Source organism: Aspergillus brunneoviolaceus (genome assembly GCF_003184695.1).
Source record: "Aspergillus brunneoviolaceus CBS 621.78 unplaced genomic scaffold BO95scaffold_112, whole genome shotgun sequence".
Taxonomy (NCBI): domain Eukaryota; kingdom Fungi; phylum Ascomycota; class Eurotiomycetes; order Eurotiales; family Aspergillaceae; genus Aspergillus; species Aspergillus brunneoviolaceus.
Genome location: NW_020290842.1, coordinates 70074 through 86859, shown reverse-complemented (window position 1 = coordinate 86859; position 16786 = coordinate 70074). Strand labels below are relative to the sequence as shown.

At 51.8% G+C, this 16786-nt stretch overlaps 6 protein-coding genes across 6 annotated transcripts; 4 read left to right on the top strand and 2 right to left on the bottom strand.

The window, feature by feature from the left end:
* On the top strand, window positions 1-2113 carry BO95DRAFT_425648 (uncharacterized protein; the record flags this gene model as incomplete). The annotated part of the gene is made up of 3 exons (XM_025584718.1): window positions 1-1867; window positions 1919-2011; window positions 2063-2113. Exons 1-3 carry the CDS (start codon window positions 221-223, stop codon window positions 2111-2113), a joined length of 1791 nt encoding a protein of 596 aa, XP_025436588.1. The 5' UTR covers window positions 1-220.
* A 3499-nt stretch (window positions 2114-5612) lies between these two features.
* On the bottom strand, window positions 5613-8945 carry sam50 (SAM complex subunit SAM50; the record flags this gene model as incomplete). Its single annotated transcript, XM_025588496.1, has 7 exons — window positions 5613-6215; window positions 6327-6668; window position 6732; window positions 7157-8366; window positions 8423-8609; window positions 8715-8831; window positions 8913-8945. 7 exons carry the CDS (start codon window positions 8943-8945, stop codon window positions 5613-5615), a joined length of 2493 nt encoding a protein of 830 aa, XP_025436587.1.
* Window positions 8946-9166: 221 nt separating this feature from the next.
* On the top strand, window positions 9167-10679 carry BO95DRAFT_425636 (ubiquitin-conjugating enzyme E2). The gene is made up of 3 exons (XM_025584717.1): window positions 9167-9408; window positions 9469-9548; window positions 9624-10679. Exons 1-3 carry the CDS (start codon window positions 9382-9384, stop codon window positions 10345-10347), a joined length of 831 nt encoding a protein of 276 aa, XP_025436586.1. The 5' UTR covers window positions 9167-9381; the 3' UTR covers window positions 10348-10679.
* Window positions 10680-10802: 123 nt separating this feature from the next.
* On the top strand, window positions 10803-12476 carry BO95DRAFT_401251 (holocytochrome c synthase CYC3). Its single transcript, XM_025583862.1, has 3 exons — window positions 10803-11020; window positions 11078-11751; window positions 11831-12476. Exons 1-3 carry the CDS (start codon window positions 10937-10939, stop codon window positions 12078-12080), a joined length of 1008 nt encoding a protein of 335 aa, XP_025436585.1. The 5' UTR covers window positions 10803-10936; the 3' UTR covers window positions 12081-12476.
* Window positions 12427-15079, bottom strand: BO95DRAFT_401248 (ABC1 kinase family protein). Its single transcript, XM_025583861.1, has 3 exons — window positions 14192-15079; window positions 12789-14131; window positions 12427-12734 (listed from the first exon to the last, which is right to left on the bottom strand). Exons 1-3 carry the CDS (start codon window positions 14735-14737, stop codon window positions 12557-12559), a joined length of 2067 nt encoding a protein of 688 aa, XP_025436584.1. The 5' UTR covers window positions 14738-15079; the 3' UTR covers window positions 12427-12556.
* A 175-nt stretch (window positions 15080-15254) lies between these two features.
* Window positions 15255-16782, top strand: BO95DRAFT_448263 (uncharacterized protein). The gene is made up of 2 exons (XM_025587808.1): window positions 15255-15691; window positions 15750-16782. The coding sequence occupies exons 1-2, from the start codon at window positions 15371-15373 to the stop codon at window positions 16650-16652; spliced, it is 1224 nt and encodes a 407-aa protein (XP_025436583.1). The 5' UTR covers window positions 15255-15370; the 3' UTR covers window positions 16653-16782.
* The last annotated feature ends 4 nt before the right edge of the window (window positions 16783-16786 follow it).

The window sequence follows — 16786 nt, the reverse complement described above, 5'->3', positions numbered from 1 at the left end:
TCTTCTTTTTCTTCTTCTTGTTGTTGTCGTTGTTGTTGTCATCGCTTCGCCATTCACTTATTCTTACTACAGCTGTTTTATTACGCGCAATCGTCTCCTACTATATCGACCCAACCATCGCCTTGGCTTATTTTTCTTGCACGCGCGTCCTATTTTCTTCGCTCGCCTTCCTCTTTTCATCGGCGCATAATCAAAATCCACGTCAATTACATTCCCTCACATGCCCGAAGGGGAGTTATGGTCTACTTCAGTCACCGCCATCGATCCCGAGCATATCAAGCCCATGCCAGCCGTTCTTTTGTCCACTATCGAACTGCTGGAGATGGAACTGGCCAATGCTAAAGCCGCGCTCCAGGAAATACAGCCCAGTGCTGCTCCTGTGTTCTCACGAAGAGATGAACTCGCTCTAGGTGCGATGACTGCTTATCGCCAAAACCTCATCGGCCGCGCCCCTGATTTCTTTTACGGTGCTAGTCGGTTGACCTCAAAAGAATTGGGGCTTGTGCCAGTGGTCGAGGAAGTGCTACCTGATGATGACGAGGACAGTGGCGGGGCGGCCAAGGAAGACACTGCGAAATCCCAACCCATAACTACCGTACTGCGTAAGCCGGCTACTCTCACCGATATTTTGTCGAATAATGTGATTCTCGACCATATCGCCCCTTATTTATCGACCCCAGCTTTGTTTGCCGTGGCCTCGACCTCGCGTGTTCTTAGATCTTTGGTGATAGACACGCCATACGTTTTCCGGCATCTCGATCTGAGCCGATGTCGCGGCGCCTGCTTTGCCAGTGAATTACCAGAAAACTTTGAGAGTCAGGTCGCAGGGGAAGATCAGCTGAGTGACGCACTTACAGCGGATGGCTTCTATGCGGTACCTTTACGAGGAATCTTTGACCACCTCGAACGAAAATCAATCCTGCAAGATGTGCGGACACTGATCATGGACGGGCTATCTGTGCCAGCCGAATTGATTGCCGACATCATTCTGACAGATCGTTTCAACATCAATATTCTGTCGATAAGGGAGTGTCGGCATCTGAACGAGCGTAAGTTGATGCAGGTGCTGAACTATGCGGTCAGGCCTACACGCCCGAAAGGAAACCCGAGTCTGAAGGGGATATATCATTTTACACCCATGGCACAATCGCGTGGTGCCGTACGCAGTAACTACCGTGACTGGTGGAACTCAAGATGCTCCAGCCAAGGATCGAGCGAGCCTTCTACCACTGGAGAAAGTCCAGAATCACGTGGCGAGCCAACGAGAGATGCATGCAGTCAAAATCCCTGGTACTACCCGTCAGGCAAGATGTTCAAGCGGAAGATAGACGAAGGGTGGGCAGAAACAATCCAGAAGTGTGAGGGTATCATTGCCTTCGACGCTGTGCTGTGTCGGGGTCCGCAGCACAGTATTGAATTGCACAATCCAAGCTTACCGAATGACGAGAGTCCCCAGCCAGAGAGTCGAATGCTTGCGCCGGCAATAGCTACTGTTGCACTTGGCCCCGGAGGATGCGATGGATGCCATTCAGTACCCGAGGGACCGGCGATTTGGGGCGAATCCCTCGAGGAGCGATTTCCTCTGCTTGCGCCACCTCCACTGCATTCATCCACAGTGGCAGCAGCGAGACACCCTGCGCTCATTCCTGACAAGCAAGCTGCGTTAATAGCCCGGTGTACAGAATGCCTAACCGATCGCTGGTGCCATCGTTGTAATAAATGGTTCTGCACCGATTGTTTGCCACATCCAGAGCGCGTAAGAAGCAATCTCACTCCGCATCAGACTGCTACCAGAGAACCCAGAGGGGACGGTTCGAATATAGGCGGGCCTGGTGTGAGCAAGGACTGCTGGGAATGTGGCCCAACGGTGAGTGCCGTGTTTAGAGTCCAGCTAGCGCCTTTCTGATGGATTATCCAGTGTGCCATGTGTAAGGCGGAGTGCCAACGGACATGCAACACCTGCCAAGGAGTTTACTGTGTTGAGCACAATGAAGGGTGCTCCTCGACCCTGGTATGTACAAAGACCCCTACTTTAATGAGGAGAGGCTGACCAAGGGGGAAGTGCGATTGGTGCAATACCAGCACACGCCATCGAGTGAGAGAATTATATTAATTTGATTGTAACCTGGTGCTCTCAATGGTTAATGTTATACATCATTGTGGGTTTTTGTCAGCAGGGGAAACAACTGAGGATTGGGGGTAGAATGCATTGAGAGCGATGTCACTACACCATATATACTCTCTATAGTTTGAATTCAAGATTCGTTAGCTTAGTTGACTTAACATATCATCAACTTGTCACTCAGTGGTTGATTATCAGTAAGTAACGTAACTTAGTAAATACTACGGAGTAACTTACCTAGTCCCTAACCAAGTCTTGCTGTCAATCGGGATGACAAATCCCCGACCTCTTTCTAGAAGGCCCGCGATACTTCGGTTCTCTCTTGCTCTCAGGAATCATTGCTCTCCTACTATTGCCTGCAACCCGCACCCACCCCGTTGAAGCTGCGTGTAGGCAACTTATCTAATCTCGAAGATGACGGGGGTAATGTTTATCAAGCAATCTCCACCCATCCAACATTTCCTCCTGATCCCCACTCTCCGCTTTGGCTGCTTTGCCGATAAGGCACCCTGCTAAACATCACATTCACCCACCACCTACGAATACTGTCCTACGAATACTTTCTTACAAATACTGTACCTACACAGTATAGTACTGTACATACTGAGTATAAGGCTATGGCCTCCGATCAGGGCTCTCTACATTGGTCAGCGCAATTGACTGTCACACCTTTGGATCTCACCCCTCAACTTCCAGGTGATAAAATCACACTGCCCCAGTCGGCTCTCGAGCAACTCCTTGCCGCGGCCCCGCTTCAAGACACCGTCTCGCCTGCTCCTGCGCATCCCTTCACCACCGCCTTCGACCCCTTCAATCCCTCCACATTTGAGACCGAGTCGCGAGCACGCGATCGCGCCACAGAGCGCCAACATCAGCTACCTCAGCCGCTGACATTCCGCATCGTGAATCCTCAAAATGACCGCGTGGTCTTTGCGGGTATTCGAGAATTTTCCTCAAGGGAAAATGAGATCGGATTGAGCACCCTCCTACGAGGCGCTCTCGGATTGAACAATTCGCCGCCATCACCTTTAGAAGAAAATGCTGCCTCGAACATGCCAGCGAAGACCCCATCTGCTACAGTCACGGTGCACGCACATCAGTTACCGAAGGGCACGTATGTGCGCTTGCGCCCGCTTGCAGCCGGATACGATCCGGATGACTGGAAGGCCCTGTTGGAGCGGGTGCTACGTGACAGCTATACGACTCTTACTATCGGCGAGGTCTTGAACGCAGTTAGCGGCCAGGGTGAGCCGTTCCGTTTTCTGGTCGACAAGGTGGAACCTGAGGGCCCCGGAATATGTGTTGTGGATACGGATCTGGAAGTTGACATTGTTGCTTTGACTGAGGATCAAGCAAGAGAAACTTTACAGAAACGGCTAGAAAGGTCATCTCACAGCATGGGCAGTAAGAATGGTACTTCTCCTGGCGGTGAACTCCACATCGGCCATTCGGTCACTGGCCAACTATCACCGGGTGATTATGTCGATTACGAGCTTGCCAGATGGGATCGTGGAGCACCCCTCGAAATTCGTGTTGAAGGCCTTGACAATGCAGATGTATACATTTTCGCCAGCCCACTTTCCGCTCGTCAAAGGAACCGACCAAGGGTGGACGAACATGTTTTTGGTGACTTTTCAACGCAATTTTCGAGGCGACTGAAAATCCAACCAACAAACACCGAGCTCGAGAGTGCTGATGCTCTATACATCTCGGTTCATGTCTTGATGCCTGACGCCTCCTCGATACAAGGTTCCAGGGCAAGCTCACTGGTGTTTTACAAGCTGCAGCTCTCAAACGGCACGGTAATCGAGGAAGACGGACCTCATGTGCGCGAGGGTCCAAGTGATCATGAGCCTGAGGACGTGCAGTGTAAGAACTGCCGCCAGTGGGTGCCACAGCGGACCCTGGTGCTTCACGAGAATTTTTGTCTCCGGAACAATGTGTATTGCCCACAATGCCATAATGTCTTTCAGAAGCGTTCTCCTGAATGGCATGACCATTGGCACTGTCCACATGATTCATCTTATGGAAACAGTCCTTTGGACAAGCAAAAGCACAATGACATCTTCCATACACAGCATTCTTGCCGCGCTTGTGGATACCAGGCAGTGAGCCTCCCGCGCCTTGCCCAACATCGCACGACCGTCTGCCCAGCCAAGCCTATCCTCTGCCAATTCTGCCACCTTGTGGTGCCCCAACGGGGCGAGTCAGACCCTAGCATGGAAAATCCAGAAGTTTTAGTTTCTGGTCTTACCCCGCACGAGCTGGTGGATGGAGGACGGACCACGGAATGCCATTTATGCAACAAGATTGTTCGAATGCGGGATTTAAAGACTCACCTACGCCATCACGATCTGGAGCGTTTGTCTCGGCCCACACCTCGGATCTGCTTGAACGAGAACTGCGGCCGGACTCTGGACGGCCGCGGGACGCAGAATGCGAATCACCTGGGCCTATGCAGTATTTGCTTTGGTCCACTTTATGTGGACACTTATGATCCAGAGGGAAAGGCTTTGCGACGACGCATTGAGCGTCGGTATCTTTCTCAGATGATGTCAGGGTGCGGTAAATCTTGGTGTCAGAATGATTATTGCAAGACAGGGAAGCAAGTCAGGCAACCTAGCGAGTCACTCACTCCGACAAGTGCTGCGGCCATCCTCGCGGCAGTGCGGCCATTGATTGACGCAGTCAACCTTCAAGGCTATACGCCGAATACAGCGCCTTTCCACCTATGTACGGATGAAGTAGGCCAGCAACGACGCTCGCTCGCGGAATTACTCGCCGCAGAAGTTGCAGCAGGAGAGGGGAAATCTTATGACCTGGCATGGTGTGTTGCTGCCGTCGAAGCCTCTGCAGGCAATCTTGATCGATCGCGCGAGTGGCTGGACAACTGGGCTCCGGCTCGTGGCGAGAAAACAAGTATGTTCACGTAGATAGCCAATTGCATTAAGCTAAAGCATGAAATCACAAGAATATTAGTCTTTCTACCTTTGGCACATAAAGTAGAGGGTTTGGGGTCCAACCTTTTTCTAATTTCTTTATTTCGACCACTATCCTGCACCGAATGGGTCCAATCAACACTCGGGTGTAGATCAGCGCGAGATCATCAATAGTGGCAACCTAAGGGATGTCCGACCCAGACCTGTGATGACACTAAAATGCGAAGTCATACTAGAGTTGCGGACTGGACAAGGGTTTGGCGAAGTATACTTTTTTTTTTTACCAGAGTAACTAGACCCGTCAATCAAGGAAGGTTCAAGTACGCCGCTAGCTCAGAAACTCGAAGATGCACTTATGGTATAACTAAAGCAGCGAGAGAAATCATGATATTCATACAAATCTGCCGCGAAGCCAACCAAGCGGTGCCTTCGCTGCGAGGGTGCGGTTCGACTTGCAAACAGCCTGAGTGCAACGCTTAGTCGTTCTAATGTAAAGACTTTGATGGCTGCGCCTCCAGTGTGCGCCCCGGATATCGATTCCGTAGTCTCGGTCAGGCAGCGCCCGTCTTGGCAGCCAGGGTACCACTTCCTCGGGAGGAGAAGATTCCCATGATACCGAAGACCACATAGAAAAGTGCCAGCGGATACGCCACCAGGCCTCTCATGCCGCGCATACGGGCGACGGCGCAGAACATGCCCGAGGAGCTGTAGGTGCACCAGCCAACGGCGGCGGTGGTCAGGAGATAGCCGAACATGGTATCCATGGGGATGAGGATCCCGACCAAGCTCGTCAGCACCAAAGGCAAGAAGCAATAGCCAAGTACGCTGGCGGAGCGGGGGAAGGTCAGGGTTGCAGAGAAATGGCCGGCGGCCGAGGCGTCCGACATGGTGGGTTTGTGGTGCGGGGAGTAGTTGGTGGGATCGGCGGCGTTGGCCACGGGAACCGCGTCGAGCGCGGGCGACATCAAGCTGAGAATCAGGTGCAGGGCAATGGTGCCGAATACCGCGACGCCGTAGATATACCCATAAAAGACCTTGCCGGACAGCAGGAGGAATGTGCCGTAGAGTACGATATAAAGCAGCGCGCCGTAGAGGTCGCTGTCGTCCATCAGGTGCTGATCAATGCGAGCAAAGGGATTCAAGACGGTCAAGGTCTAAACATACAGCATCAATGATATTGCAGGTCAGTCAGAGATGTTCTTCAAGATAGCGGCCTTGTTTTCTTTCTTTCTTTCTTTTCTTTTTTGCGTCATGGCATCCATTACCTTCGTGCGAATGTGTTCAAAATTGACTCCCAGCTCCTCCAAAAGCGGCGGCTCCCCATCGTACCCTTCTGTTCCAAACGCAGCAAGCCACCCCGTCCGTAAACCGCCCTGTTCACCCATCCTGCCGCTCACTCCTGCAGACGGAGAGCCGAAGCCGCCATATCCGCTTCCCACCCCTCCGACGGGATAAGCTTGGGCGGACGGATTAGAGGGACCTCCAAAGCCTCCGTAGGAAGCTTGAGAAGGGGTTGTATGACCGGACACAGACTGGTAGGATGTTGGGTAGAATTGAAGGTTCTGCGCAGAGGCCTGCGCTCCGTAAGGCTGTTGCTGCGGGTAATACTGGGCCATTGCGGCCAAGGTCAGGAGAAGCGGGAGGAGAGGAGAGATTTCGTGAAGAAAGACGCTGGTGTTTTGTTCCGCAGCACCTGAAGATAAGTTAGTTGGCGAGTAAATGGCAGGTTTTGTGAGTGGGTGAGGGAAATTGAGGTAGATGGTGTATGAGAGAGAGGCAAGAAAGAACAGCTGGCTGGCGGTGACGAAAGATGGGGGCCTTACTGATGCCTGAGGTGTGTAGTTGTACGGTACCCGGCAAGCTGGCGACCCACTTCGATTTACGGAGTAAGGTAGAGTCAATCTAAGGTGGAATCAGCTTATCTAATCTATGAATTCTATGAATTCTAGGAATGGACGGAGAGTACAGTACAGTGGTAACAGTGCATAGATAAACAATGGCACGGTCTCAAAATGCTCGACACAGGCTGCTAGAGAATAGAACAACATTCTTCTATTCAAAATGCTACAATACATCGCTCTGGCTTAAATTTTACAGGAAGTTAATGCCGATTCCCATTTGAAGGCCCTTGCGGCCTTCTTCACCTTTACGCAACACCAGTGGCAGGGAGAAGTTCAACTCAAATCTGGCAACTGGATGAGCATAAACCAGTCCGACACCCGCCGCAACGCTGGGCAAACCATTTGCCAGCTCGGAGATGGTCGATACCATGGCATTTTTCACCTCACCACTGGAAGTGGGGACATTCTTGTCAGCCGTGCGAAGTGGCAGAAGACGACCACCGTTCACAAATGCTTGTAGACGGAAAGGCTTGTCGGCACCCACTCTCGGGAGTGGAAGCAGCAAATTGGCACTTCCCGCAGCATACACGTCCCCTCCAACCGCATCCGCTCCATCATGAGGTCCGAGGCCGCAAAGACGAAACCCACGCACATCTGTGGGGCCTCCCAGCAGGAAACGGTCGTTAACGCGAGATAATTGTGGTCGAGAATCCGAATCAAGCCTGAGTGGGTACAAAAGTCCCGCACGGAATCCAGTTGTGAAACTGACGCCACTGTCGCCCTTGAGACCAGGGATGGGAACGGGGACTGCAGCTTGTGTTTCGATCTCCGACTTCCAGAAAGAGACATCACCCTTGAGCGGACCCCAGCCGGCCACCTCATTGAAGACCTTGGCATAGTAGCCCCGCGACGGAAGGAGCGCATTATCCCTCCGGTCGTTAGTCCAGCTGTGGAAGACGCTGCTCTTCACGCTGTCTCCGGCGTCGGCACGAACAGTAGAGGATGCATTTTCCGAAAGGCCAGTCATTTGTCTCCAGAAACCGTTGTATCCAAATTCATGGTGGTGTCCGGACGAGCTCATCCAGCGAAGTTTGCTCCATCCGCCTTTCAGCACCTCCTCGTGGCATGCCCAAGACTTTTGTGTGGCACTGGCAATTCCACCAAGCTCCAAGCGGAAATCGGGGTCGCTGAAAAGTGGGGTGTCGAAGGTGGCCTGGTATGCGGATCTTGTCCTGGTGCCCAGTGAAGCATTCAAGTTCAGGTTCTCTGCGCCTCCAAACACATTACGCCAGAGAAGGTTACCATAAGCAGATCCTTCAGCGTTTCCAAGATCAGTACCCGTCTTGAGCAAGACGCGAGACTTCTCCTTGACCGACAGCAGGACATCAATGGTCGGGAGACCAGTTTGCGGGTCAGCCGGTGATGACTGATCGAGATATACCGAGATCGGCTGTTGAAATACATCTGTAGCCGTATTAGAATCTAACTTGTAGCATAGAATGATACAAGGGAAACCCCACCAAACCTGCCAAGCTTGTCCGCACGTGCCGATACTTCCTGCAAGGCTTCCGAGAGCGTATAGGGCCTAGTATGATTGCTGCTAAGCAGAGGGTTGAATATCTGCTCCAGAAAGCTTCTGCGGGTATGGCGAGCACCATGAACCTGCACTGAAGAGATGACACATGGTAGAGTGGAATTTTGGTCGATCTGATGCCATCATGAACAGCCGCGTTAGTCATTCGTTGCTGATTTGCCCGGGCTTTCTGGCCCAAGGCAGAGCAAGTCGAGGACAGACGAGTCTGCGAGACTGACCAATTCACCGAGGCGATTTTGTGCCTTCTCATAGATCGCTCTGACCCGTTCATTGACAGCTTTCTGCTGCTCTTCCTGCACTTTTGGGTCGGTACGTTGTTGTAGACGCTCGAAGATCTAGAAGCGCGAAAGTCGAGTACGTCGTCAGTCCAAGCGCTTTGTGATAGTCAGTGGGACAGAAAGAAGGAATTGACTGACATCTCCGTCATCGGCGGAAAGTGGAGAAGACATTGCTGCGGCGGCAATGGCCAAACGAGAGACCTTGCTTGCTTGCTTCCTTCACTTTTCCACTATGGCACGGTGATGCGAAGACCTCGGACGGACTGAGGCGATCCTCCCGCGCACGTGACCAGTGGTCCGAAGGATGGGGAGAGGGAGGGGCGCTTAACTTACGGAGTATAGTTAAGTTAGTTAGTTGTTAGTTAGTTAGCCTTTCGGGTCGTCCAGCCGCTGCTCCAGACTTCTGGCGTTTCATCCTTTTTGTGTCTTACCAACATTCACTTTCATGAGCAACCTGCCTGCATTATACAAAAAGGAGAACTGTCTTGCGTCCTGATTTGATTTTTACTACCTTCTTTCTTTCTGGGTTTTTTTTCTAACCCCTATCCATCTCTCATTTTCAATAGCCCGACGTGCGTCGCACGGCCGTTGCTACGAACTATACAGCATGGCGACCAAGGCAGCCTATAAACGGGTGGGTCGATTATCTCCCTGCTTGCGGCCATTTATGCAGTCTTGTCTAATCTTAAAGCAGCTCACTCGCGAATATCAAAATATTCAGAAGAATCCTCCGCCATACATCATTGCCCACCCCTCAGAAACCAACATCCTCGAGTGTGCACCCCTCACCCCGTGATTTGGCTCGAGCCGTTCATTCTTGGATTAATGCTAATATACCTTCTTGATCAGGTGGCATTACATCCTCACCGGCCCTCCGGGTACGCCTTACGAAAATGGTCAATACTGGGGAACTCTGATCTTCCCCCCTGAATACCCATTTGCGCCACCCGCCATCCGCATGCACACCCCGAGTGGTCGGTTCCAACCATCCACTCGCCTTTGCCTCAGCATCAGCGACTTCCATCCAAAGTCATTCAACCCGGCCTGGGAGGTGTCCACGATTCTGATCGGACTGCTCTCTTTTATGACAAGCGAAGAGATGACCACTGGGAGCGTGAGTGCTTCGGAGGCGGAACGGAGGGTGCTAGCTGCACGGTCAAGATGGTGGAATTCCACCGGTGGAGGCTCTCACATCAGTGCTACACCTGGAGTCACTCCTTCTGCCAGAGGAATCAACAATGTCAAGGCTGGAGATGGTGGATTGAAATTCCGTACGGAATGGCCAGAGCTCGACCACGAGAATTGGAGATGGATGAAAGACAGCCGCATCGACACGAACACAGGCCAGCTTCTACCGGACCCCAATACTGCCACCAAATGCTCCCCAGAAACCAGTGCTCTCCGCAGACGGCCCAACGGTAGTGCTCCAGGTTTGGGAGTTGTTGTGGAGGGTGGCCATGTCGCGCGAGAAGCAGGCCAAAGCTGGGTTCGCCGCAACAAGATTTGGCTAGGCTTTGCCATCGCTTTCGGGTATGCGCTGCTTACAAGGCTGGTGAACGACGTCCAGGGATGAGCCGCTTAAATACCTCTTTTCCAATTCAAAGAAATTTGGGCCGATTCCGTGTGAGTAATGCATTGACCCTCAACACACTTCGTCTTTTCGATCACCTTTGTCCAAAGTAAAGGGCATAACGTTTAATCCATCCAATTGACTCGGGGGAATGTTCTTGCGGGCCTATGTGATTCCATGTTTTTGTAGGGCGTTCGAAAAATGGCAAGGCGTCATTTGATCACAACTGGAATATTGTTTTAGGTCTTCAAGAGCTTTGCATTACAATAGCCACTCAAAGTTGCGAAACTGTACATATACAATATAGCGAGAGCAAGAATGACAGATCTCGAGATACCTGCATTGTATATCGGCTACTAATAATTGGTCGCCAAACTACAGACATCACGTGGGCGGCGGGCGGCGGGCGGCGGGCGGGTGGGATTTCCTCCGGATTTCAAATCTGGGAAAAAGTTGTTTTTTTCTGTGACGCCAGTTTCTGTTGACCGTTCGCAGATTCGAATAACAAGGCCTTGCTTGACATCGTCGGCATCAGCTCTGTCCATTTCAGCTACCAACCCTTGTCATCTCCACCGGCATATTTTCTTACAGCATGGGCTGGTTCTGGGCAGATACACAACCCAAGCCTACTCCCGCGGCTCCGAACCCGCTGGCGGCCTCCGACGCCTCGCCTCCGGTATGTCTATCTTGTGACGCTAAGGAACAGGTTAAAATCACTAATTTTCGTGCCTAGCCGGGGTGTCCCATGCACGTTTCCAATACCACTTCTGCTTCGCCGACTCCAGCTGCTTCGGAGGCTCCGAGTGCCTGTCCGGTCCGACCTACTGACTCCCCTTTCTATGCGCCACCCAAGCCGCAATCTCCAAGAAATCAAACACCACCACCACCACCATCCGCTACCCCAGGCGAGACGAAGTCCACTCTTTCGAAACTGAACCCTCTGAATTATATGTTCGCTTCTATCTCTCAGGAAAAAGCTCCCAACCAGACCGTGGATCTCCCCGTGGAACGGGAACTTTCATCCATCCCAAGATCGGACACCGAAGGCAACTGGGAATACCCTTCTCCGCAACAGATGTACAATGCTATGCTTCGCAAGGGCTATACCGATACTCCGCAGGATGCTGTTGAGGCGATGGTTGCCGTCCATAACTTCTTGAATGAGGGTGCCTGGGACGAGATCGTGCGATGGGAGCGCATTTTTTCCAAGGGCCTCGCGGAGGGCTGGGAGAAGTGTCGACGTGGAGAAGAGAACCTCGCAATGGAGGAACTCCGGGAACAGATCTCTGGCTCTTCCCAACAAACCCCTGCGCCGCGGCTCATCCGGTTCCAGGGCCGGCCGCAGGAGCTGACGCCCAAGGCACGGATTCTTCAAGCCCTAGGCTGGATTTATCCGGCTAGGTTTGAGTTAGTATTCCCCCACACTGTTGTTCGCCATTCATGCGCGTCCGTGTCTTTTACTAATACTATCGTTCTCTTACTACAGATCAAGCCCGCCCTTTGATAGACACGACTGGTTTGTGATGCGACAGACCCCAGCGGGCCCGAAGGAGGTTCGTTATGTTATCGACTACTATTCCGGCCCACCGGAACCCAATGGAGAACCGGTGTTCTTCCTCGATATCAGACCCGCTCTGGACTCACCGACCGCTGCCGTTGAGCGGCTGATGAGATGGGGAGGAGATGTTTGGTGGCGGGCTAGCGGCGCCTCAATTCGAGAGAATGGCGGAAACTAACCGATCGTGAATGTGGTTAATGTTGAATTTCTTGGATCTTTTGCACTGGTATACACTCTGAGAAGGCGCGGGCGTCTGACCAATAGTCCTACTCTATGGGACTGTTCTCCTGTTTTCTGTGGCTTTTGATTTATATCACCCCCCTCTCATGTATCATGTATTCTTTACTACCTTTTGCTGTGAGCTCCTTCAACGGTCAAGTTGTCCGTGGAGGACAACGACCGCAATGATTTCTTGTACTCGGCTCAGGTATATTTTCTCATTTCTCTACTTGGCGCCGCGAATCTAAAATTCGTTCTGGAATCTGTTCTACATGTAATATAGAGTGCGTTCTGAATTTGTTAATGCGGCGGTTGCATCGCGATTTGTATTCATCGTGGTTCATATTCTATCGATGTTCTAAGTATCAATAAGATTACGCGAATCTGTACATCAGTGCCAAGGACTTGCTGTTGACCTTCTGATTCGATCTCTCTTCAGATGTTAGGGGACAGCAAGTCATATTTGACGCACTGCTCAACGCTGTCGATGCTGCTCTGCAGCAGTTCACGCGCTTCAAGTCCAACCCAAATACGGAGCATAGACACATCCCCGGACCGAACGGATCTCAGGGAAGTGACATTCGAACCGAGTTTTCGCAGTATTGGCAGGGCACTATCGGCTGCATCAGTATAGAAGCTTTGCGCGTCATTCATCGGACAGGCCCACCTTTTGAATAGATCGAGATCCGGGTCCAAGTTCCGGCCAATACCCTCGAGAAGAAGACAGGAGATGACGACATTGACGAAATCCCCTTCCATCCGAACATGATGACTTCGGACCATGGACAGCACCTCACTCAAAACATCGCCAATTTTGACGCTGCCCAGTGCGAACGTCCGCGACTTGACATTCAAGACCAGATGCTCCATTCTCAATGCAAAGTAATGAGGGTCAATCACAGCTTCTGGCTGGCGGCAGCGCTCAACCATAAGCTCACCCGCTCGGTATCCATCGAACTCGGCAATCGCGCGAAACAAATCGATGAAATTTTTGCGGTTGAGGTCGTTTAATTGAGTCACGAGTCCGGTATCAATAAAGATAAGTTGTGGTCGATATCCTTCTGCGTTCAACTGGTCAAGTACCGACTCCCAATCACGCCGATTACCGGCATGCGGTCGCAGCCGAGCAAGCACAGACTCTGTGACATCAACCTCGGCTGTAGTTGGCGCATCCGATGCACGGCTTTTGTTGCGGAGAGACAGGTCCAATTCACTTGGCTGATAGAATCGTACCATGATGTTTCCTGGGTGTAAATCAGCGTGGACAAAGTTGTCGATCAATAGCATGTGAAGGAATGCATCCAGGCCCTCATTGGCGATTTCTCGTTGGTAAACCCCTCCGCCGACGTCAAGGAAGGTCGAGAGGGGGATTCCCTGGGCGAACTCTTCCACGAGCACCTCTCGGGTCGAATAGTCTATGTACGGATAAGGAAACCAGGCTGTAGTCCGGGTTCTGAATTTCTCCCGAAACATGACCAGGTTTGCTGCTTCGATCCTCAAATCGAGCTGCAGCTTCATCATCTCTCCGAATTGGTTGACTTCGTCCGGCAAAGACAACCAGTGCATTGTAGGAATGGCATTGATCACCGAGGCAAAGAAGGACATGATCTTCAAGTCCCTATGGATCATGCGCTCCACCTTGGGATGCAGCACTTTGACGGCTACGTATGACGAAGGGACCCGCTGGGGGCTGCTCTTGACCAATGCCTCCACATTCTTTCGGACCTTCCCCCGTAAACCGGACGGTTGACCGTCGAACTCACCATCGTCTGTTCCCGCGAGGTTGGGTTTCAATTTTGCTTTATAGACCTGGGCGATGGCCCCTACTCCCAGGGGCTCCTCATGAAATTCTTCGAAGATATCTTCGAAGGGCAGGTTGTTGAAGGCCTTACTTATGATCTTCTTGGTCTGGCGTAAGGAGTGTGCAGGCGCATTCGAGTGGAGAGAAGACATGATGTCACACAGATCGGGAGGAAATATGTCGGTACGTGATGCTGCCCATTGTCCGAGCTAAAGAAGAGACGTCTGTTACAAAGTGTAGCAAGCAAAAGTATACGGCTTGGGACTTACCTTGATGAACGCTGGGCCTGCACGTTCCATGGACCGCACTAGGAACTTGTACCACCAAATGGTCCCCAACGGCACCGCTTCCCGATTCTTCCCATGTCCTCCAAGGCATAAGATGGGTGCCGTGAACACGACAGGCAGGAAAATAATGAGCAGGTGGACAAAGCGAAAACCGGTAGCTATCGGATCGTATACGAAGCGATACCCGTAAAGTACAAAGGTTTGCCAGAGCCTCGACAAACCCCTTGCTTCCTCGTCGACTTTCTTCTGGATCTCTCGGCGTGAGACTTCAAGCATCTGCATCTCACTTGTCTTGCCACGTTCCCCGTTCCCTTCCTCGGCAAGCTTCAAAAATGCCCCCGGAGCCAGCGCAGCAAGGAGTACCCTCCGACATCCAGGGGCATTTCCTGAACGTCTCGACCCGGATTGTCGCGACCATATTGGCTGACGGCCGAAGCGCGGTCGAGACAAATGGGGAAAGCGGGATAGTAGCGGCGGGCCTCTACCACGACACACAATGAAGCGGCCAAAGAGGACGGCCGTCCTCATATTCTCATATAGAAAAGTTTCGAGTAGCGGATAGAACGGTCATTGAAGAGCAAGACAGAGGCCCCGCGTGAGCATAATGACAAGAGGGGGACGGCCATCAGTGTTAGAGAAGAAGGGAAGAAAGAAGAGTAGAGTGAGTAAATGAGTGAGTGAGTGAGAATTGGAGCTGCGCGGGCGGCGGGCAGTGGCCGAGCACGTGGTTGCGACGTCATCGTCACCATCGTCATCACCAGCATCAACAACACCAGAATGATCAACAGACAAACTACTTAGTACTATTCATATGTAGTACTATGTAAGTACTAAGCGATATGGCCGACCCTTGGTTCTGGAATCTTTCTGTCCATACCCGCTTTTTCCGATCATCAGCAAAGGAGATTTGTCAATTTGTCACCGGGGAACTCTCCTCTCGCTCGACTCGGTTGACTCGGCAAAAAGTCCAAATCCGGCTGTCATGCGTTTACTCGGCATGAACTATCGACGAAAACAGGTCTCTGTCTCTGCTTCTGCGGTAACTGTAATCTATAACATAGAGCCCACTGCACTCGAAGTCGCTCGATAGCTTTCTACCTAGACCAAGCTCTGCGGAAATGTGAAGACATTTCAAGTCAATCTGATCATTCGATCTCAAACATGGGCCATTCTGACTACAAACGTGATCCCGAATCTTTTCGTGACACTGCGCCGAAACGCCCTTGGTGGACGCCCTTCTCGCTATGCCTCACTTTCCTGTGCCTTTGTCTGCTCAGGGTTATAATAGTCCCTCACTACTTCGGCCGATGGTCTTTTAGCTGGGGCATCCTACCTAGACTCGGAAAGAACAGTTCGCTCGCTCCCTTCTATGCCTACTCCGAAGGCTCGGGTGAATTCGACAAGCCCCAGGGCTTTGATATCGTTGCCTTGGTTCCGTTTCACCATTGGCAGCGCACCGAGATTCTGAATTGTTATTTGCAAGTGAGTAAGGACCGCTTTCTGCAGTGCCAAAAGTTCATCGGCTTACTTGGACCGCAAGAACAATCTCGTTTCCAACCATGGTCTCGTTGATCAAGTCGTGTTTCTGCCCCAAACGAACGATACGAGGGGCCTGGAATGGCTCGCATCGATAGTCGAGCAGAACCCATTGTACACGCTCGCGCAGGGAGAGCCCGGTTCGCAACTGGATCGATTGAAGCAGGACACACTGTACATTTGGATCGATGGCGACATCGTGTTTCTAGAAGACCATACGATTTCGACGGTCGTCAAGACCAAGCTCGAACACTCCGGTCTGCCCTTGGTTTCGGCGAACGTCATCAACGAAGCAGCCTTGGAGGCCCTCCATAGCCATGCCAGCGTCGCCTTGCCTTATCTCCCGGAGCTGAGCCCCACGCAGTCGTCATCCGAGGCCGACATGCACGATTGGCGTGCCTCGCATCTCCCGCCATGGCAGGGGCCCAATTATTTTACCGTGAAGAAGGAATTCGCTCCGCCCTTCACCAGCCACCGATGGCTCCTTTCGGGCTACAGCAACTATAGCCGCACTCCCATCAGTATGTCGAAGTACGCTCCGGAAGGGCCTAGTATGCATCACTGGACTGTCAACGCTCAGCAACATTACTCTTTTCTGCACCACTTGGAGCTGAATCATCTCAATCGGTACAAATTCCCCACGTGGAGTGTGCCGTCAACAAACGTCAGCCTGAACTTCCTTTGCTTCTGGGGCAGTGTCGCAACGGGTCGGTTGCTCACGGAGTTCGATGGCATGACATTTTTGGAAACCCTCGCAGACGACCAAAGGGGGAAAAATAGTATAATTGATGGGAAAGGATTGGCTGTACACTATTTGAGCAGCCAGGGTCCGGAGGGTCTAGATTCTACTGATTTACTCAAACGATATCAATCGTTTGCAGAAGAGGCTATCTGTAAAGGCATATAGGCTCTCTGTGGCCGGGATTGAAGTAGAGCAGCACCATGGGTGTTCTATTTAGGAATTATTGGTGGACTGAAATGCACATTTAGGATCAGCGATAGATATCGAAAAATTTAAATCTAAGCTTTGATGTGGGTATG